The sequence below is a fragment of the Manis javanica genome, chromosome 5, assembly GCF_040802235.1.
Source record: "Manis javanica isolate MJ-LG chromosome 5, MJ_LKY, whole genome shotgun sequence".
NCBI lineage: Eukaryota > Metazoa > Chordata > Mammalia > Pholidota > Manidae > Manis > Manis javanica.
This window is the reverse complement of record NC_133160.1, coordinates 19477510-19499346: the sequence shown is the minus strand read 5'-3', so window position 1 is coordinate 19499346 and position 21837 is coordinate 19477510. Positions and strand designations below refer to the sequence as shown.

General features: G+C 39.4%; 1 protein-coding gene and 1 long non-coding RNA gene across 3 annotated transcripts in view; one reads left to right on the top strand and one right to left on the bottom strand.

Annotated features, from left to right (window-relative positions):
• Window positions 1-21837, top strand: part of RPRD1B (regulation of nuclear pre-mRNA domain containing 1B) — a 48640-nt gene that overhangs the window by 12826 nt on the left and 13977 nt on the right. For both annotated transcript variants that reach the window (XM_037012708.2, XM_017652784.3), the window contains 3 exons: window positions 7708-7820; window positions 9259-9385; window positions 14982-15157. In XM_037012708.2, coding sequence (XP_036868603.1) covers window positions 7708-7820; window positions 9259-9385; window positions 14982-15157 — 416 coding nt within the window. The remainder of the gene's footprint in view (window positions 1-7707; window positions 7821-9258; window positions 9386-14981; window positions 15158-21837) is intronic.
• LOC140849470 (uncharacterized) lies at window positions 23-7810 on the bottom strand. Its single transcript, XR_012131368.1, has 3 exons — window positions 7652-7810; window positions 7002-7116; window positions 23-6843 (listed from the first exon to the last, which is right to left on the bottom strand). It is a non-coding gene; the product is annotated as an uncharacterized lncRNA (long non-coding RNA).

Genomic DNA, 21837 nt, shown 5'->3' with positions numbered 1-21837 from the left:
TGATCATAAATGATGGTGAGAATTTATGTAGTGCTCGCAGCGTGTAAGCCTGGTTCTAGTATTCATGCTGTTCATCACCTGACTTTTGCTTTATATGCTCCTTGGCGCTCTTCTGCCTTTCAGAGACTGCCCTTGCATAAGGCAAAGGAACAACAAAGTTGTTCCGAGTTATTACAGGGAGCTAGGAAGTACCCTGGACTAAGATTTTTGTCCTAGCTCCTGCCACTAATAACTACAGGCTCTTGGATAAGTCCCTTAGCCTTCTTTAGGGCTTGGTTTCATTAAATATCGTGGTTTTGAAATGTATTTTTGATGGTTGTCAACTTGCTCCCTAAAATTGCTTTTGGTCTTTAATGAACCTAGGGTATCCTTGGGAGGTGTGTATGTGTATGTGTGTGAATTTTATCAAATCCTTCTAAAGAACTTATATATATATATATTTTTTGTTTCTTTTTTTAAGAAGAGTAAGATCAAATGTTGTTTGGTTCTTTGGCTTCAGTTTAATTTTGGTTGGCATGATCTGTTTCTGAGTACATATCTGATCTGACTGTACTCATATCCTAGAGGATCAAGTCCAAATGCTAACATAGTATTTAGGATCCTTTATAGTATGAACTAGTTTACTTTCCCTGATTCTTCTGCCATTGTCACATATACCATATTCTTTGGCCATACCCAGCAGTTTCCCCTTGGAGTGCTCTGTCGGTACCCCTTTCTTTGCATCTGCTGTTACCTCTGCCTGAACTGTCCTTCTTCCCCTTTCACTGTGTGGTGAACTCATTCTTCAAGAATGCTCCTCTTATTCTGACATCTTTCCTAGCTTGTTGGGACACATGTAAGCCATTCCCTTCCTGTTTCTCTGGGACTTTGTACATGTCTCTGCTATGGAATTAACCATGGTTAGCATAAATGATAATATTCATTCAGCAACTGTTTATTGTTTGCCTTTCATGATCTCTAGAGTTTATTTGCATTTCAAAGTGTGGTAACTTTACTATGAAGGTTCAGATTAGAGGCTATCTAAGAATGATATAAGTGTTTTCAGACTACAGGTCATTGTTATTTTACTTGGAATAAATAGAGACAATTTTGAGGTCACTCTGGCAGTAGCTTCTGAAAAGCAAAATTGTTTCCTACTTTGCATTCTGGTAGTGTCTGTACTGTGATTTTGGTCGTATTCTGTGCAGCACTGGGGAATTATCCAGCAGTCTTCCCACTATTCTGTCTTAGAATTCATTGGTAAATAGTGCTGATATTTTAAAACACCTTTGGGCAAGTAGGAGAGCCCTGAAAGACAATGTTTGAAGCCACGTGTCGAATTTCAATTCAACAGGCATTTGTGGGACTTGTACTTTCAGTAAATAGCTATGCTAGATGCTATAGGAAAGAGCCTGAGAGGAAAGAGAAGTAGTTCTATGCTCAGGGAGCAGTCAGACAAATTGGGGAATTTGTGGCAGTGGAAGATTTGCAAACAGCTCTGTAGGGTTTCTGATTTTTTTAGTGTATAGACATTAACAACAATAAAGGCAGAATTTTTCTATGAGGAGGATATGCTGATGTAAAGATAATTTCTTTCTTTATTCTGTATGGATGGAAGCACATATCCAAAGGTTCCAACATGTATATTAGTCCCAGCTAACTCATTTTCTCTTGTCACTGTCTTCTTTAGACCTGAGTTACCAGAATATTTTACCACAATCCTTTCAAAGTACTGTTGAGGTCTCCAGAAATTTATTTCCGAATTTAAGTAGTCCTTTTATATTTCAGCTTTGATTCATGGGTAATTCTTTGTCTTCAGACAACTTTTAGAATTTACGTTTGAAATAAGAATTTCCCTGTGGGACTTTGACAGTAGAGAATGTCTGAGCTTAGGAATTTTGTTTTAGAACAGGAGATTTCTTGTCTCGCTAGGTGCAAGATCTAGATGGTCTAAAGTTGTCTCTTTGTTGTTGAGAATAGGAAAGCTGTTGCTTGTCTGAATGGAGCTTCGTTACTTACTTGAGTCATACACGAGTCACATAGTATCCTGTAGTTCTACAAGGATTTAAGAAGGAAAGGTAGTTGCAAAGGAAATAGCATTATTGAGTACCTGTTATATATATATATATATACTGGCCTCTCTGCTGGCTGCTTCTCATGTTAATTTCAGATCCTTACAACTATTTTATGAATTTGGCATTTTTGTATTTCAGATGAGAATACTAAGGCTCAGAAGGGTATAGTAACTTTATCCAAATAAATATAATTGATAAGTGGAGAAGTCAAAGCCAGGTCCATATGACTTTAAAGCCTGTGTTCTTCACACCATACTTTTTACTGAAAGCACATGGATTCAGATTTGAATTAGGGTGTGAATCTGTAAGCAGGTCACCCAACTTTCCTGGACCTTAGTATAGTTAGTTTAGCTATTCAGAGCAAGGGTTTGAAGTCAGACTTCCAGAGTATGAATCCCTGCTCTGTCACTTCCAGGTAGTGTGACTTAGGCATACATAGCATTCAAGCTCACTGTGCCCAGGTTCCTCACTGTACAGTATGGCTGTTAGTGGTAACACCTCACAGGCTTGTTGTGAGGATTACTTGAGATAATGTAGGTAAGATGTTACTAATGGAGTGATGATATGACTTTTATTTGCCTCCCCAGTTCTAGTATCTAATGTTTGAGTTTCTAAATATGAACCAGTAGCAGAAGTAGGAGGAGGCTTGTTACTTTTTCCAGTCCCACAGATGCTGTGAAGACTAGCGAGCATAGTGGTTAAGACCGTGAGCTCGAGGCCCCGCTTCCCTGGTTCAAGTCTGAACCTGAACCTGGCCATTCGGTTCAGTGAGATGATAGGGGTAAAGTGTTTTCCGAGCTGTACCTCTAGTGTCAGGCCCTTGTTGTTGTAGATCTTTTTCTTTCCACAAGTAAAGCTTAATGTGCTGCTTTAAAAAAAATTGCCTTTACTTTGCAGAAAGACAGCAAAGAATCAGAAAGCTGTTCCACATACTATTTTCTGTTTCTTTTCTCATTATGAAAGTAATATAACACAGTTTTAATCCCAGAAAATTTCAAGTGGATTCTTGAGAAGGTCGAGCTTTATAGGTAGATGACTGCATTTTGTAATGTGATTGGGGTCCTTCAAGCTAATTTCAGACGGTCTCTGAAATTGTACCACAGTCAGCTCTCCAAGAGGCACGGCACAAACACTTAGGTAACCAGGACTGCTTGAAGGCTAGCTGAGTACGAGGCCCCCTAGAGACGTAGAACAGGTCGGAGGATAGAATAGCAGGTATACAATGAGGGGACAAAACGATTTGGGCCAGCTATAGTGTTTGCCCTGCCTGTAAACAGAGCAGTTGAGTAAGTCAAGACAGGCATGTAAATACTGTGGTCAGAAGCCACATTGATAGTGGAAGGGTGCCTTGTCTTAAGTTCATATGAAGGAATGGGACTGACAAACTCCCTGGATTATTTTTTAATGGCTGCCTGACAAGACTGAGAACCCTGGGCATCATAACGCTAGCTCTGCACAGGCGAAGCAGGGTAGAGTGAGCCGCAGGCTGTCCTGTTTGTGTCGGGAAGCAGTGGTAATAATACTTGGCACAGCACTAGCGCTTTCCAAGCTCTGTGCCTCCTTTGCCTTAAAGAGGTTTCAAACTCAGGTCTGTTGACTCTTTCCTAGGTAGTAGTACAGGGATGTAAAGGAATAAACACTTAATGTTTCTATCAGAGGCAAGGCCTCTGCCTGCCAGTGGCCATGTAGAGTAGCAAGGTCCAAGTGATTTCAAAGAGAGTTCCAGAACAGTGCTGTGAGAGTTAGAGGGAGATGATGACAACTGAAAGAAAGGGAGAACTCAAGGTGTGTTACCATTACTAACAGTAGGCTTTGAACTTAGGTAGAAGCTGTAAAATCATTAGAGGCCGCTCCAGGGTTTTGATTAGAGGCATGGTGGGGTGAGAGTTCAGCTCTAGGAAGATGAACGAGTGTAGTCTGAGTTGGAAAGAGTGACTAGAGGAAGACCACTTGGGACCATAGTCTGGCCAAGACTTGATAAAGGGGAGATTGCTATTAGAAGCTATGGATGGAGCAGAAAGAGGGAGATATGTACAATATCCCTCAGAAGTGTGGAATCTTTGGAATTGGGACTTTGGAAGAGATTCTGGTGGTCTCCAAGGCATACTTGGAAGATGGGGCTGTTGAAAGTGTTTATTAATGGAAATAGGTAGCTCAGGAAAGGAGGATCCCTGTGGGAAAAATGAGGAATAATTTATTTCTAGCAGGCCCTCCAAGTGCAAACAGGAGAGAACTGGAAAAGTACTATGGTGTGGTTACCTCCCGTTATACCTTCATCAGTCGGAATGGCAAAGGACAGAAATGGCCCTAAAATTATTTTTATCAGTTTGGTTTCAATGTTGTAATGCTTGTTCACCTGTAAGTGGGTGGCCACATAAAGTGGTAAAAAGAACTCCAGATTAGGGGTCAGATGACTCTGGCTATAGGACCCACACTAGGACCCATGAGTTCTCTGACTTTGGACAAATGACAGCCTGAGAACCTGTATAGGCTCATGAAAAATGAGGTGGGGAAAGCCGAAACATAGGTCTGTCTAGAGACCTTCCAGTACTCAAATTCAGTGACTCTCAGTGTCCTGAAGAATTAAGTGATGTGTGGTTTTTATGTATAGTCAGTTCTGTATGAGAGTTTGAAAACTGAAGGCTCTAAGTTTTATACTTTGCCCACCTTCTTAGTGTATTTAACAGCTCCTTATTGAGTACTCTTCTAGGTGCTTGAAGTGAACAAAAAGATACCAAGAATGTCTTTTTGCTCTAATGCTTACATTCTGGTGGCTGGTGTTCACACATGCAGCCCATGATGCTGTAGTTGCTGTCAGTCTGTGTGGGGCACACCACACTACCATTAGTTAGGCAGCAAGTGTGTGCCAAGTACTGTTAGAAATTGCATATGCAAATCATATACTAATTGATCTTCTGTTTTAAAAATATAACAATTCTTACTCTGTAGTTCAGGACTGCAAAAATGAGTGTTAAACTGAAGCCATGCAATGTGATCTCAGTGATCAGTGAGGAAATTGAAATATTCTGTGACTTGAAATTTTTTCATCAAAGAACTAAAAATTCACTGTTGGTTACAAATGTATAGGGAAACAAAAAAGATAGTGAAACTATTAGTTATTTGGCATGCTATAACATAAAAAACTACAAACCTTGGCAATTAGAATGTTCTGTTACTTTGTAACAAACTTACCAAGAGTGGTTTGAACAAAGCTTGCTTTCTTGTATAATTTATAACAGAGCAAGCATTTTTCCTGCCTTAGTGAATTGTCATATTCCCTTCTAAGTTTGGATCAGCTTCCAGCATTTTATCCTTTGTGCTTTTGGTGTCTCCAACTATCTCTGAAGTTTTTTGTCACCATCACTTCCTCTAGGATATTGTCATTCCTTCCATCCCAACCACTTTCTTCATTTATGTTGATAAGTGAGCTGGCCTTCACTGAGTTCCTCTGACTGTGAATTTAGTCTCTCAAGGGGTATGGCAGTGCCAGCATCCCCCACAGCCCAGTGTTTCTTTTATAACTCCATTCATTTATGTCCCATTCAGATTTCACTTCCAGCGTTAGTGTTAGTTTTCTTGCTGCTCTTTCATCTTTGTCAGTTTCCTGTTCTGATTATTCATTTTTATAAAATGTCATGCGGATTTTATCAGCAGGAGACTACTGAATGCTTTCTGTGTGTGAACTGAATAACACATGTGCAGTGACCAATCACTGACCTTGAGAGAAGTGATGTGGTTGCTGATCACGTGCATTTCTATTATTTATGTACTGAAGTTAGCAGTGATGTTTGTTCTCTATGCAATTACTCAAAGTTAATATGCTATGGTATCTGGAATTTGAACAGGTTGTTGGGGGACCACTATAGTTTAAACTGTGGTAACAAATCCACGCATAGTAAAATTGTACAAAGAGAGGACTCTTTGTATTGCAAATGCTTCTGGATTTTTTTTTTTTTTTTTTTTTTTTAGTAGAATGACAAATAAAAATAAAATCAATGATACTCACTTGACTTCCACGTCAAACATGGTTTGGTCAGTTAATGTGTAAGGTCGAAACAGGAACTACATCCTTGGTTCCAGAATTAAATGTTTAACTAAGCAAGAAGTGTACGTTATTCTGTTTATAACTCACAGGGTTCTGAGGCAGGTGCACAGTGACCCCTCATTTGACAGGTGAAAGGGTAATTTTGTGGTGCTAAGTAATTTGACTTCAGTGAGAAGAGCACAGATTTTGAAGTCATTCTTTTAGATGATTTAGCCTCTCTGTGTCTTCATTTTCTTACCTATAAAATGGAGGTAATTGCATCTTAGAATTGCTAAAAGGTTTAAATGCAGAGAAACTATTGCAATGCCTGGCACTCATTAGGCATCCATTAGTTTCTTTACTTTCCAAACCTGAATTTATCATGTAGATTTGTGTCTTGCATTTGTTTGGCATTTATTTTGTGTTGTCCAATTTGATACAAAAAGAATGATTTTGGAATTAACCTCATTGATCATAACAGTTTAAAAACATACCGTACAGATAATAAAAAATGTAATCTGTTAGCCTCAAAAGTGGTTAATTTCAAAATGGTACAAGTAATTTCTCCTAATAGTATCAGTGATATTTCTCAGTAATGATTATTTTTAATTTTAAGGTAGAATTAGGTTTGTTTTGTGTTTAAAGGGATAGCTGAAAGGATATTTGTGTTTAGAGTTTTTGACGCAATTTTATTGATGGGTTTCTCACTACTACAGGTTTCCCAGGTATCCGAAAGTTGAGGGTTCCTACGAAACCTTCTGTAAGCTAAAAGGGGCAAAGCAAAAAAACAGTTACCACTAATTTATGTGGAAAAATTTCTAGGCGTTCCCAGACCCAAATAATAACCTCTTCGGCTTTTCTAATGCCTTAGAACATATCTTGCTAACAAAATTAATTGGTAGAGCTAAAGCCCAGATGCTCACGGACACAGTCCATGCCTGCAGTGTCTTGAAGCTGAGATGCTGAGCTTAGTTCCCAGGAAGCAGCATGGCAAGGCCGCGCTCGATGCTCCAGGTGCACCCTGCCTCTCTGACCTTGCTGCAAGACAAACACAGAACGCTACTTTCACTTTTGCCTTTTTCATAAAAGTGAAAATTCTATTTGGATTTCTTTCTATTACTGAAAATAGGTGCTAATTTAGGTCTTTTGTAAAAGTGAACTTTTGAAAAGTGGGGGGATACTTGTATCTTCTGAAATTATCCAGAAGGTATAAAATATCTCATTTTATACACAGTATATTTTCTACACTCATCAGCTTGCTTTGTTACATTGTCTTATGGGTTTCTTACCACGTTAGTTCTCCTGTTAACTTTCTTTTAAAAAAGATAATAAGGTTTTTGATGTGTTAGTTTGGTTAAGTTTCACTTTTACATGCTTGCTTTTGGTAGTATTTTTCCAGTGAGTCAATCTGAGATAACAGATTAAGGCCATTTTTTACTCTTTTGAGTAATGTAGAGAACTACCACCAATTTAAAATAGCTAGCATACAGGTTAATGTTAAGCCATCCCTGGAAATGTACACCCCTTCTGCTCTTTTTTTTACATGTGGCCATTGTGATAGCATTTGACTCACCTGGGTAAGCTATCATGACCCAAATTTGTCACTTTTTTCTTTCCTCTTTCCTCTAGCAACAGAAGAGAAAAAATCTCTGAAGCGAACTTTCCAGCAGATACAAGAGGAGGAGGATGATGACTACCCTGGTAGCTACTCTCCCCAAGATCCTTCTGCAGGACCCCTGTTGGTACGTCAGAGTGGCTTGGTGAAGTGACCGTTAGTGGAAGATTATGGCCACAAGGTGGCGCCAGTGACCGTTACTGTGGCATCATCACAGGGCAGCCCTCTGGCTCTGGGTGCAAGGTCCACCCAGTGAAGCTTGCTGGGCAGTAGGCTTAACTTTGTCTTTTTCATGCCATGGTTCTGGAACGGATTTATGTTTTATAGACTTGGCTTTTTTACCTCTAGGAATTGAAAACGGTCTTAAAAAGTAGGTATTTGTAAAGAGGTAGATAATGTTACAGAGACATTAAAAGCCCCCTGCCATCACTTGTCTCCAATAGCATGGTTGTTTTAGTAAACAACTTGCTAGTTTCTAAGGATGGTTTGTGTGGCAATAGCAAATTTGCTACACTGTAACAAATATTACAAGTGGGAGCTAATGTTTACTGAGTTTTTAACAGTATATTTGCCCTTCATATAAATTAGCTCATGAACTCTGTGGTTGGTTCATTTTCAGTATTTGTTTATTTATTTATTTAAAGTCAAAGAAAGTGAGGCTTAAGGAGGCAGACTTAATTTGTCCAGGATCTTAATTTGAATCGGGGTGTCACTGGCTTCAGAGCCCATGCTCTTTTAACAGTACCTCTCATTTTGTTTGAAGCAGCCTTTGCTTCACACAAGGGTGTGTTGATAGCCTATGTGAACAGGAAGCATGTCTGATTTATGTTGTTAAAATGTTAAGATGGGGTGAGAGGGTTGCTAAATGAAAGCAGTGATAGGCCATATATCTTTGCATTGGAAAACTTTGATGAGAACAGTCTGATTAATCAACTTTTAGGATAACCTAACTGCTGTCAGTTACTCCTGGGTTATTATGGTCTGGCTTACCTGCCAGTTTTCTGACAATTTAAAAGACACTTTTTGGTATACACACAGGTTGCGTTCTTGGTTTGTTCTCCTTGGTTTCTTTTCCCCCATTGTTTGTAATTAATGAGTTTGACTTGTTTACTTTTGGGAGTGGCCGCCAAAATTGAAAAGCTTTGTGACTTTCATTTTGTAAAGCAAATACAAGAAAGAATTGAAGTAGGTGGTGTCATTTCATTTAATTAGTCAACATGCATTTGTTAAACATTTGGTGTATATCTTTATTCCATATTAGAGACCATTTATACTAGAAATCATCACGTGAAACTAAGCACATTCTTAAGTTGCTAAAAGCATGCTCTTTTTTTTTTTTAAAGAAGTGTCTAGAATATTATTCATGTTCTGCCACAGACTTAGAAAAGTTAACTTAGTACATTCTCTTAGACTCTACATCACTGATGTCAGTATAAGCTCTGGGACCAAGAACAGTTTGTCAGGGATGATCATTTTTAGAATTTGCCTTCACCTCATTTAATTCCAGATAGTTTTCTTGAAACCCATGTGCCTTAATGGATAACATTTGTGTTTTCATTGTACAGACTGAGGAACTAATCAAAGCTTTGCAGGACCTGGAAAATGCTGCATCAGGGGATGCTACTGTCCGACAGAAAATTGCATCTTTGCCTCAGGAAGTGCAAGATGTTTCTCTGTTGGAAAAAATAACAGGTGAGAAGGTAGAGTTTGGGTGAAGTGGCATATCTCTAATGCCTCAAACCCTAGGACGTGGTTATGTCTGCAGGTATAGACTTTCCATATGGTATTGGGTGCTCTACCATCTTAGGATTTGCAAACATAACTTACATGCTGAACAACGAAGCTGCTGGAATAGTCCATGCTTGAATAGTGATTCTAGGAATAATTGCAGAAATGCTGGCATGCCACAACCTGAGGCTCTCTAAGTAAGGTCTGTTGAAAACACGGTGCAGATTGTATGGGGAGCACTGAGGGTCAAAGGCATTAAACTCATGACCTCCTTACTAAAAAAAGTACGTGATTCAGTGCTGTGGGATTTATATGCACACTGCACACAAACACACCCATACATGACAGTACCTTCAATGTCAGGAACTCCAGGTGTGTACTATTAGTTATGTCATTGTCCTCTTGATGATCACCTGCAGTCAGATAGGGAGGGGAAGTTGACATCATTCCTGCTCTAAGCATGGGAAATTGAAGGAATTAAGTATGAACTTATATTTATGGAGTATGCTTTGTGCTGGTGTTTCTACTCTTCATGATAATCTTTTGAGATTGCTGAATGTATTATCCCCATATTGTGTAGGAGGAAAATGAGGCTTTTGAGAGGTTAGGTGTCTTGCCCAAGGCCACACAAGTAATGTATCTTGAGATTCCAACCTAGGCTGCAAAGCCTATGTTATTTCCATTGCAAAAGCTCAGTCTTCTTATTCCACCCTCTCTTCATTCCTCCCTTCCTGAGGGCCACCATTTTCCCCTTCCACTTCTTGGACTTAGCATCACTAAGTTCATCCACATCCATTTACAGGAAATCAAAGTTGCTCATGAAGTACTTCATTCAGCAGATAACTGAGGCACACTGTGTAGACAATGCTCATGGTGTCCCACTCGCATCCCCTCACAGGTTGAATGCCAAGAAGAAAAATAAAGCAGGGTGTGGAGGAGAATGATTGAGGGAGGTACTACTGTATTTTAAAGATGGTCATTCATGGAAGGCCTTTCTGATGAGTTGACCTTTGATCAGAGGCCTCCAAAAATTAGGAAGCAAGCTGGGAGGATGTCTGAGGGGAGGAACTGCTACCCAGGCAGAGGAGCAGTACCTCTAAGTACCTTCGGGCAGGAGTGTGCTTAGTTGGAGAACACAGCGTGGAGGTCTTCTGCGTCCTGTGTGAAGCACTTCAGCTCACTCACTCCGCTTCCCCAGCTCCAGCAATTAGACCCTGTGGGATTTAACAGTCTCGATCCTGTAGTCTTTTGATCCTTGCACCTTTTCTCAGCCTTCACCCTCCTTATGTCCTCATTTTCTTCTGGACTCAGCTTGGAGTCTTTATAATACTCCTTCGTGTATACCCTCAATCCCTTTTTTCCTCTTTCCCCTTCACAGGAGTCTCCTGAGAAAAACCCATCCTTTATTCTGGTTAAATCCAACTTTTATTGTTATTATAAGGACTACCTCATTTATTATCAGAACCACAGTCTACAAAAATTGGAAGCAAGTTAAAATATATATAAAGGTAGCAACGTATCTGATTTCATTTAGCTGTTTTCACTAACCTAAATGACTCATACAACTTTTAGATTTTTTAAAATTGTTTTGATATATAATTATGGTAAAATACCTACAAAATTTACCATTTTAAGTGTATATTTCAGAGGTACTAAGTATATTCACATGTTTTGCAGCTGATTTTTAGAACTCTTTTCATTTTGCAAAACTGAAATGAAACCTGTATTTCCCTCTCCCCCAAGCTGCTGGCAACCACCATTCTTAAATCCAGCTTTTCTTCTCTTCTTTTCCTTGACCTGCACGGCTGAATGTGGCTGGGAAAAAGAGATAACACATTGGCTGACCTTTCTTCCAGTTTCTGTGGATAAACATACTCTTTGTATAACCCCCCCACCCCGACCTGTTTGTTAGACCTCTTCCTTCTCACCTGCTTAGGGACATTGCTCCACAAATTCTCCCCTTTTCTTCTGCATCTTCTGTTTTTATCCCTTTACTGGATCATTCTCCAGTGTATGAAATCATATAACTTTTTTGGACCCATATCTTCATCTAGGTACAGCTTCATTTCTCTCTTCTTTATGGCAACCAGTCGTGAATTTTTTGCAAATCTTAACTTGATCTCAGTAACATTTGTCCCAGTTGATCATTTCTTCCTGTAAATACTTTCTCACTTGGTGTGGTAGACAGACTAGTGACACCCCCACCAAAGGTCCACGTCCTAATTCTTAGAACCTGTGAATACGTTATCTTAAATGGCGAGGACTTTGCAGATGTGACTATATTAAGGCTCTTAAGGTGGGGGGATTATCAGTGCCCCCGGTCTAGTCACAAGGTGGATTATTCAGGTGGTTCCAATCTAATCACAGGGTCTTTCTAAGAGGGAAGTAGGAGGGCAAGAGTCAGAGAAGGGTGTGACTAGAGGCAGACGTTGAAATGCTGCATTTTGAAGATGCAGGAAGGGGCCACTATAATAAATATTAAGGTAATATATCTCTGTTGTTTTAAGCCACTGAGTTTGTGGTGATTTGTTAGAGCAGCAGTAGGAAACGAGGACCTGGCCATAGGAAAGCAGCTGTGGCTGTGACTCTCTTGTATGGCTTTTTAGTCTCCTTTGCTGGTTTCCTCACTCCTCATTGACCTCTTTCTGTTGAGTGCTTGGTCTTCTTCTTTAGTTAGTTTCACTGATAATTCTTCTTACCCAGTTTGATGACTTTAATAAAAATTTTTATATGAATGATACACTAGTTTGCATTTCCGTTACTGACCTCTCCCGTACATCCAGCCTCCTGCTTAGTGTTCTTAGTTGGATGCCTCAAAAGACATTTCAAACTTTACCTGACCCAAACCAGATTTCTCATCTTCCTTCCAGAATTTGTCTCTTGTGGTCTTCCCTATCTCAGTAAATGACCCCCTCGTCATTCCTGTGGACTGGGACCAAAACCCTATCTGACACCTTGTCACCACCTCCACTTTCTTCTACCTGGTGTGAGTCCCCACCATCTTCACTTGGATTATTGCAGTACTTCCTGTCTGGTCACCCTGTGTCCTCCTTGTCCCCCCACCTGCAGCCATCCTTCTGTTCTTAACATAGTGAGCAGAGTGATCTGTTAAAATGGAAGTGAGACCATGTCTCCCTCTGCTCAGAGCATTCCAGTCATACGGGCTTCTTGCCAGGCACTTTTCCCTCCTAGGGTCTTTGTACTTTCTTGTTTCTTTGTCTGGAATGGTCTACCTCAGGAGTCACAGGGCCTATTCTCTTACTTCTTCCAAGCCTCGGTTTACATATCACTTCGGTAAAACCTACCCTGGCCACCTGAATTAAAATTGCATTCCTCCCTCCCAATGCCCCATTTCTCCTCTGCCTTATTTCTCTCAAGTTCATATCTTCAGTTGATGAGAATATAAACTCCTTAAGGGTAGTGAGTTTTTTTTGTCCCCTGTTGGCTCTGAGAGCCTAGAACAGTGTTGGCACATAAGTGGAGTCCACATATTTGTTAAGCTAATTGGAAGGTTTGGGTATAAAAGTCTTTATTTGAGTGGTGACTGTGGTAGGAAAGGAGATGGATACCAGGAGTCTAAACATTTCTCTTGAGGAGTTCTGCTCTAAAGGGAGCAGGTAGATGGGACAGTAGCTGGAGAGTGTATGGCATGTGGTCAGAAGGTAGAGCAGCATGTTTGTGCGCTGGTAATAGTGCCTCAGGAGGGAGAAGGGGATTGGTGAGGCATGAGGAAGCACAGGGCACAGTTAGAAACCGTCTCGGAGTTGACAGCAGGGAATGGGATGCCTGTGCACAAGCGGAGGGTTGCTGCCAGGCACCCAGTTACCCCTCTGTATAATGAGGGCAGAGCATGTGAGGACAGCCACAGGTAAGTTCTCTGCAAGTGAGCATCTTGCTACTACATTTTGACTGCAATTTTTCCTGTAGCTCATAAAATTATTACAGGTTATTTTTCTGGGTTATAATTATTGATGTGAATGAATTCTCTCTCTTGAACAACTTCTCAGAGGGTGTGAATTGACTTTTTCTTTTTCTTTAAAAACCAGTATTTTCCTTGCCATTTTTGCCTTGGCTGCTTAAAACATCTTAATGAATTGACCATTAAAAAAAAATAGTCAAGCAATGACAAAGCTAAAACCCACCTCACCACCTCAGCATCTTGTTCCCAGATTGCACCAATCTAGAAGAGTAGGTTTTGCTATCCTTTGTGTCTTCTGTGACTGAGACTGTCTCTTTCCTTTGTGCAGTTGGGCTCACTCCTTCTCTTTCACCAGGAGTGTCCTTTCATTTCCCTATTGTCAGATCAATTTGGAGTCCCTCTGTAGTTCTTAATATTCATATTAAGAAGGCATCTAAGTCAGACTGTCAAACAGAGAACTGTTGGGGATTCTTAAATCCCAACTTACTGTGAGAAGGCTGAGGTCTCTTACTTCCGACCACACCTGTATTCATTGGGACCAATATGTCTGTATCACTGTGTAACTCTCATTTTTAGTTTGTCCAGTAGAACTAAGGGAGTCTCTAGTGCTCTTTGTTTCAAAGCACTGATCTACTCTTTTGATACTTAAAGGCCTTTTAAAATGAGGTACAAATATTTGAAGTTCTGCTCTTATTGTACCTTCATGTAGTTAATTATATCAGTCTTTTTTAAAATATAAATCATCTCCCCTTTCATTTTGTAATGTTGAGCCTTGTTCACACTTTTTTCCAAGAATACCCTTTCTTATACTTTGATACTTCAGCACAACTTTTGTGTCCCAAACAGTGAGTTGCAACCTATTAACTGGACATGAAATCAGTCTGCCAGGTTGTAGCATTATTTTTTAATGGAGAAGATAAAACACTTTGCACACAGTTAGGATAAGTACTGTTCTGTGAAACTTTGTGTTTCTTTTATTTTTATGTGTTTACCTAAAGTATATTTCTAAGCATGGGTCACATTCGAAAGCATCTGAAAGCCTTTGTTCTCGTCAGATCCTCTATTTTGCTAAGTGGCGGAAGAGAGCTCATTCCCAGGTTCGACGCTTACGTAATTTAAGAGGTAGAGGCCCATAGGTCCATTTTAGGGTCTTGGTTTTGAGTTTCAGCTCTTCAGCTAACCACATGATGTTGAACCTGTCATGTAGCTTTTATTTGGTCTTAGTTTCCACACCCAAGAAACAAGTGCTGGCTTTTGTATTTCAGAGGACTGTAGAAAGGATACTTAACAAAATAGTATGACTGAAAGTACTTTTGAAATTCTCAGAGACAAGGAAGTATGATTTCATGTATGACCTTAAATATCTCTTTGTTTTATCTATAGAACTTTTATAAGAATAGGCACTTAGAAATCCTTTGCCATGTTCCCTTCCTTGTGTAATTGCCTCAATTGATATAATTTAGAAATGTCCTGTCTTATTGATAGGAGGGAATGTCTTTGGATTTCTCTATCAGCCAGTTCATTGTTTGTATACAGGTTCTGGCTTATTCTTGGATTCTGTACACTGGGAGAGAAACTGTTTGCAATCATACCTATGTGATTTGTATATTGTCTTTATTTTTTGGTCTCATTTGTACTTAGACAAAGAGGCAGCTGAACGTCTTTCAAAAACAGTAGATGAAGCATGTCTGTTACTAGCAGAATATAACGGCCGTCTGGCGGCAGAACTGGAAGACCGGCGCCAGCTGGCTCGGATGTTGGTGGAGTACACCCAGAACCAGAAAGATGTTTTGTCAGAAAAGGAGAAAAAGCTAGAAGTGAGTACGTTGCAAGGCAGACCCAGACTTCCCATGTCCCTTCGTTAGTCCACATTAGGAGGTTTTAATTATGCCTTAATTAACACATTTTTGTCTTTTAAAAATTTATGAGATGAGAACATCCACCAGATACTACCATTATTGGAACCTAGTTGAAAGTTGAAGTCACATTTATATGTCCAAGAAGGAACAAGTTGAATGCAGAAAACAAATATTGAACTCTCAAGTCACAACATTTAGGATCTTAATATTGCTTTGGTTTGAACTCACATTGAAAGAGAAATTATAGATTGAGATACATAAGAATAGGAGGTCAGCAAAATCACAAAATGTTTATTTGGTAGTATGGGAAAATGCTTAAAATTTTTCTTTCTTTTGGATTATATAGGTATTTATTGTATCCATGGCAAGGCCAATAAGTAGTCTGCCTCAAAGCTCTGTCTGCAGTTAGTTCTAAAATTTCTCAGTAATGTTTGTGGAGCCTAGTTCTCAAACTGCTGAGAAGGAACTGATTTCTACCCTGAGTTGCCATTAGTCTGAATGTTCTTGGGTAGGGGCTGCAGAACTAGTTCCTCATGATGCACTTCTCTGGTCTCTTAATTAAGCACATGGTGGTTTAACATCAGTGCTTAGGACCTTGGGATGACACAGCCAGCATTGTGGACATATGGGAACTTTTGCTTGCCTCATTGTGCTAGGCTTCCTTTTCCAGAGTGCCTGCTCTTCTTTTTTTAAAAGAGGTATGGAGAGGAGTTGCAGCCAGTGTTTTGGAATGGGATGACAGTTTTGAGTTGTTCAGTCAGTCACATAACAAACACTAGAGGAGATAAGGGAGGGAGGGTGGTCCCACTCTTCAGTGTCTGCACTCAGGAAACACACATCTCTGGCACAGAGGGAGGAAAATTTGAGCTAGTCCTGTGGCTGAGATTATTGTGTTTGCCTTTCAACAGTCACCGACTTGAGCCAGGAAATGAATGATGGGCACTTTTTACCATAACCTTACTAGCAGCGATTATGGGACCAGTGATGGGTGGTGGTGGTGGGAAGTTCATTTTCCTAGCCAGCCTGAAAGTGGAAGATGGGAAATGGCTGTAAAAATAGTATGGTTTAGATTTAGACATCGACACTGATCAGAAATCCTGAAGAGAGTTTCACAGGCAGTGCCAGACGGTCATTCATCTGAAATGCTCATCTTTCACTGAGGAAGCATTTTCAGCAGTGTGCTCCGGGACTAATAAGAGAGCATAATTAATGATTCTGGTTGTAAGTCACCATGCCATCTGTTGAACTGCCCCTTGGCGACACATTAAAGGCTTTCTCTGATCTGTCAGGCATTGATTATCATGAGCAGCTGTTGTCGGGTGGTATGTGGCAAACTACCATAGAGGACAGAGTCTTTGAGAAGGAGATTGGCTTGGTAGTGCGGCTTAACCCTTTGTTTGGTTCTCTTCCTCACAGTTGCACTTTTCTCCCTTTATTTCTTGGGGGAACATTCTGGTTTCTGTAGAACCAGTGGTTTATTAGATGTCATGACAGGTCATTAAGGCAGAGAGAGGTATCAGAGATTTGGGTCTGTTCTGTTCCTTTCTGGCCCAAATTCCTCTACTCGTGCAGGCATTGGCATTCCATTGCTTAAGAATCAGAACAGGAAGTTCCCACCACTGGAAAGTACAGATTCTGAACTAAAGGTTCTTATTCCAAATGATGTCTCTTCGCCACTTGAACAAAACCATTATAAAAATGAAGCTAGATTTGCTGCATTTTTAAAAAGTGAGTGACAAGATACTACTACATAGGATGTTGAGAGATGGCTTCAGTTTTTTTATCCGTACTTGCTGAAAGTGTGAACAGTCTGCTCTCTAGAATCTATGATTTTTCTGTCACTTCCCATAATAAACTGGTCTTATTCCATTATATCTTCATGGTGTTGGTAAAACCTGCTAATTTGAGTATGTGTCCTTGAAAGATGGATTATTACTATGAATTCTTCCAAATCCTCCAGAAGTCTCTTTTTGAGGAGGACAGTACAGAAAGTATACTTAACTTTTTAACTTTTTTTTTTAACACTACCAGTCCTTATTTTAAAATTGCTACATCAGAATGCAAATGAAATCTTTTATTTTTTTAATCCTTTCATTGCCTTCGATATGTAGGCATAGAATTCTTAGAACTCTGGCAATTTAATTACTTGGTTGGGAGTCTGTTTTCATCCCAAAGTTATAATTCATTAACACATGAGTTTTTTTTTTTTGCTTTTTGTCTTTTAAGTTTATCTCATCCTTCATGTAACAAGCATACCTTTTTTTTTTTTTTTTTAAATTTCACTCGAAAATTTTATGTTAGATTTCTCAGTGGCTCCTAAACTTTGGGATAGGGACTGTAATGACTCAGAGCCTAGGATGGTTGAGACTCTGGGATGTCAGGGGGAGAACTGTGGCCCACAGAAAGAAGTTGTGTTTCTGCCTTAGAAAATGATATTCTGGCATAAACGGCATAAGTGAACATAAAACCAAACCAGAGGATTGTACATAATAGAGATTAAGAAAGACAATTGTTAACTCTGATTGTGGTTTAGAGTCAAGTCCAAACTTCTGGCAGGCAATACAGCCTTTTTGTAAAAGGAAATAGCAGTTGAAGAAGATAAATATGTATATAAATGGGGAAAAGCCAGACTGGAGCAGACAGATGTGTGAAGAAAGACAAAAGACGGAAGGTGTGGGAGAGGGGTGCCAGGGTCCACCGGTGGGTATTAGGCTCTGTTCTTTGAGGAGTTGCTTATTTCTTCATAAATAAAGTCAACAAAGCCTGTGCCAGTCAGGAGATAACACAAAGATGAGCAAGATACTCTCTCCCCTCAAGGAGCTTGTATCTATTGGGGGAGAAACAGCAGCAAACAGCAGTTAAAATAGAATTTGAGAAATGATGTAAGTAAGGGGATTATCCTAATTTATTGCATCTAAGTTGAAACAGACCCCCCAAAAATTTAAATGTTCAAAATTGAATTATCAAATGCATAAGCAGTTTCCAAACAACTGATGTTTTCAGTGGACATTCCAAAGTCTGCCAGACTATATGATAGGCTCTTTGATCTTTCAGTGCCAGGAACATAATTGTTCCTCAGTAAATACTTGCTTTGTGAATGAAATTCATCACCTGGTGTAATTATTCTCTACAAAGAAGGGGTTTTTTAGGTTGCATGAAAAGTGGTTTAACAAATCTGGTTTAGATTTTGGTTGTAAAGACTGTTAGTAAAGAAAGGTGACTATTTGATAGATGGATTTTCTCTTTTATGCTCCTTTTTTCCTTTAAGTAGAAGGGAGAGTTGTGATTCATTTTGAGATGATGATTTTTTTTTAACCTGTTTTTTCTTTTGTTTCTGGGTATTGTGGTAGACATTGGTCTGCCACCTTTTCCTTAAACTCTAAGCAGGGTTCTAAAGGGGGCTGCTTAAAATCTATTTGTAATGCTTTTGTCATGAATATGAGAAAATCTAGAAATGGGAAAGAGGGCGTGTGGAAGGAAGCACAAAGAGCAGCCTAGAGAGATGAAGGTAAGGAACGTGGAGCATATAGAAATTTAATTCAGTAAAGGCCAGAGGTGCCAGTTTTTAGAGCAAAGGGAAGTTTTATCTCAGATTGACAGAGAGGTGACTATTATCCCCAAGTGACTGCTGGGGGCTCACAAGCCATAGTCAGAGGGGTTGGACAGAGTTCCTGTCTCGTTGGTTTGGATAAAGCATAATATGGGTATGTTCCTTCTGAGTGATCAGGGCATGGAGAGAGAGCGTGTGTGGGTACAAATCTATTGTGCAAGCATTGAAGAAAAAAATTAAAGAGACAGTACTTTCAATTTTACCACCTTAACCTCTCATCTGTTTTCATTCACATCATGGTGTTTGGCTGCCAAGTGACCTAGAACTGAGAGGAGACAGACTTGTGCGTGTGCTGCACATGTCACATGGTACACATACACATATGCCACACAGGGAAGAGCTCTGGGGAAATGTGTTCCTATCTGCAGTTTTTTTAATTCAGGTGAAATTTATAGATCATAAAAGTAACTGTTTGAGACTATACATTTCAATGGCATTTAGTACATTCACAGTATTTGTGCAACCACCACCTGTATCAAATTCTGAAACATTTCATATTTCATCACAACTAAACCTGATACCCATTAAGTAGTGACTCACTGTGCCCCCTCCTCCCAGCCCCTGACAACCACCAGTCCACTTTCTGTCTCTCTGGATTTGTCTGTACTGGATATTTCATATAATTTTCTGGCTTCTTTGACTTAACATAATGTTTTTGAGGTTCATCCCATCCACATTATAGCATGTGTCAGTACTTTATTCCTTTTTATGGCTAAATTGTGCATTGTATGGATGTTCAATAATCTGTCTATTCATCTGTTGATGGACATGTGGATTGTTTATACCTTTTGGCCAGTTGAGTAATGCTGTTATATACATTCATGTACAAGTTTTTGTGTGAACATACGTTCTTATTCGCTGGTATATTTGTGTGCCTAGGAATGGAATTACTGGTTTATATGGTAATCTGTTTTTAACTTTTTGAGGAGCTACCAAACTGTTTCCCAAACTCTAAAATAGTGCACCATTTTACATTCCCACTAACAGTTTATGAAGGTTCCAGTTTCCCCACATCCTTATCAACACTTATTATTTTCTCTTTTTTATTCTAGCCATCCTAGTGGATATGAAGTGGAATTTTATTGTGATTTTGATTTTGATTTCCCTTAATGCCTAATGATTGAGCATCTTTGCATGTGCTTATTGGCCATTTGTATATCCATTGAGCAATGTCTATTCAAGTCCTTTGCCCATTTTTGAATTGAGTTGTTTTTTGTTGTTGAATTTTAAGAGTTCTTTATATATTCTAAATAGTACTAAACACTTATCAGATATATGATTGCAAATATTTTCTCCTGTTCTGTGTCTTTTCACTTTCTTAGTAATGTCCTTTGAAGCACATCATTTTTAATTTTGATGAATGCCATTATCTGTTTTGTAATTTTGTTGTCTGTGTTTTGGTGTCAGCATTGAAGAATCCATTGCCAAATCTCAATGAAGATGTACTCCTATATTTTCATCTGGAGTTTTTATAATTTTAGCTTTTACATTTAGGTCATTGGTACATTTTGAGTTTATTTTGTATAAAATGTGGGACATCTTCATTCTTTTCACGCAGATACTCAGTTGTCCCAGCACCATTTATTGAAGAGACTGTTCTTTCCCCCTGAATGTTTGGCATTTGTGTGAAAAATCAGTTGGCCAGAAATGTATGGATTTACTTCTGGACTCTATTCTATTCCATTGATCTATATGTCTGTCCTGTGTTGATACAACAGTATTTTAATCACTGTAACTTCATAGTAAGTTTTAAGATCAGAAAATGTGAGTTCTCAAACTTTGTTCTTCTCTTCAATGTTGTTTTAGCTATTGAGGCCTCTTGCAATGCCATATGAATTTGAAGATCAGCTTTTACATTTCTCTGAAAAAAGCCATTGGAATTTTAATAGGAATTGTATTGAATCTGTAGATTGCTGTGGGGACTATGGCCATTTTAAGAATCTTAAGCGTTCAGTCCATGAACACAAAGACTTCTTTCCGTATATTTAGATCTTTAATTTCTGATGCAGAATTTTAAAAAGCATGTTAGAATACCACACAGTGATGCACTTGACATTACAGAGGCCCTGTTTGGGTGCCATAGGCATTCAGGACCATAGTAGAGGGCAGTAATGAGTGATTCCTTTCAGTAGGCTTTTGTCTCCCCACCGTTAGAAGGTATGCATGCATATGTGGGTGCACTCTGCAAAGTCACCAGGGCATAGTAATGACGGCTACCTTCACTCTTCAAAGTGAAGTGCCACACAGAGGCCTGGATATCTAGGTAAAGTTGTTAACAGGATTATTAAGGTAGTTGGAACCTTAGAGATCATGTAGTCTGACTTCTGAATTGGTGAAGAAACTCAGACACAGAGAAGAGAGGTAGCCACAGATCAGGAATAGAATCCGAGGCAGACATCTGGTAACTTTCCATCAGGATTGTGTTTTTGTTTTATTTTCGTTTTGTTTCTTTTGAATTTGATTCCGTAAGGTTAATAGCAGGAAGACATCCTACAAAGAAGAGTAACCAAAGTTGAATCATTTCAACAATCCCCAAAAACCTTGTTTTAAGGTCAGTAACATCTTAGGTAGGAATTAAAGTGCTTGCACAAAGCATTCCAGAGTGGCATCTGAGAAAACCTTTGTAAAGTTTGAGAGAGCCCACTCTGCCACCATGGTTGTAAGTACCCTCCTTTCTGTGGCTGTGCATGCTCTTGCTGGGGCTGGGGAGGATGGGATACAGTGGATTAGCTCAGTGATCTTAGTTAGGTCTGCTGCTCTTTCTCCCCAGCTTGGTACCTTCTGCTTGGCCATAATGAATACTCAGGAGTAGAACCTCCTACTCAGACAATACAGCTGAGAAGGGGAATATGGCCCAGAATCCAACATTGCCTTGTGACTCTCATATTTCTGTTCGTAGTTTGGTTATAATAACTTGAGAAATGTTTTGGCTGTAACTGATGGGATACTACGCCAACTGATGGTTGGCTGTTGTTTTTGACAGCATCCCTCACCTCCCTTCAGGGTGCAAGATGGTTAGAAGCATTCA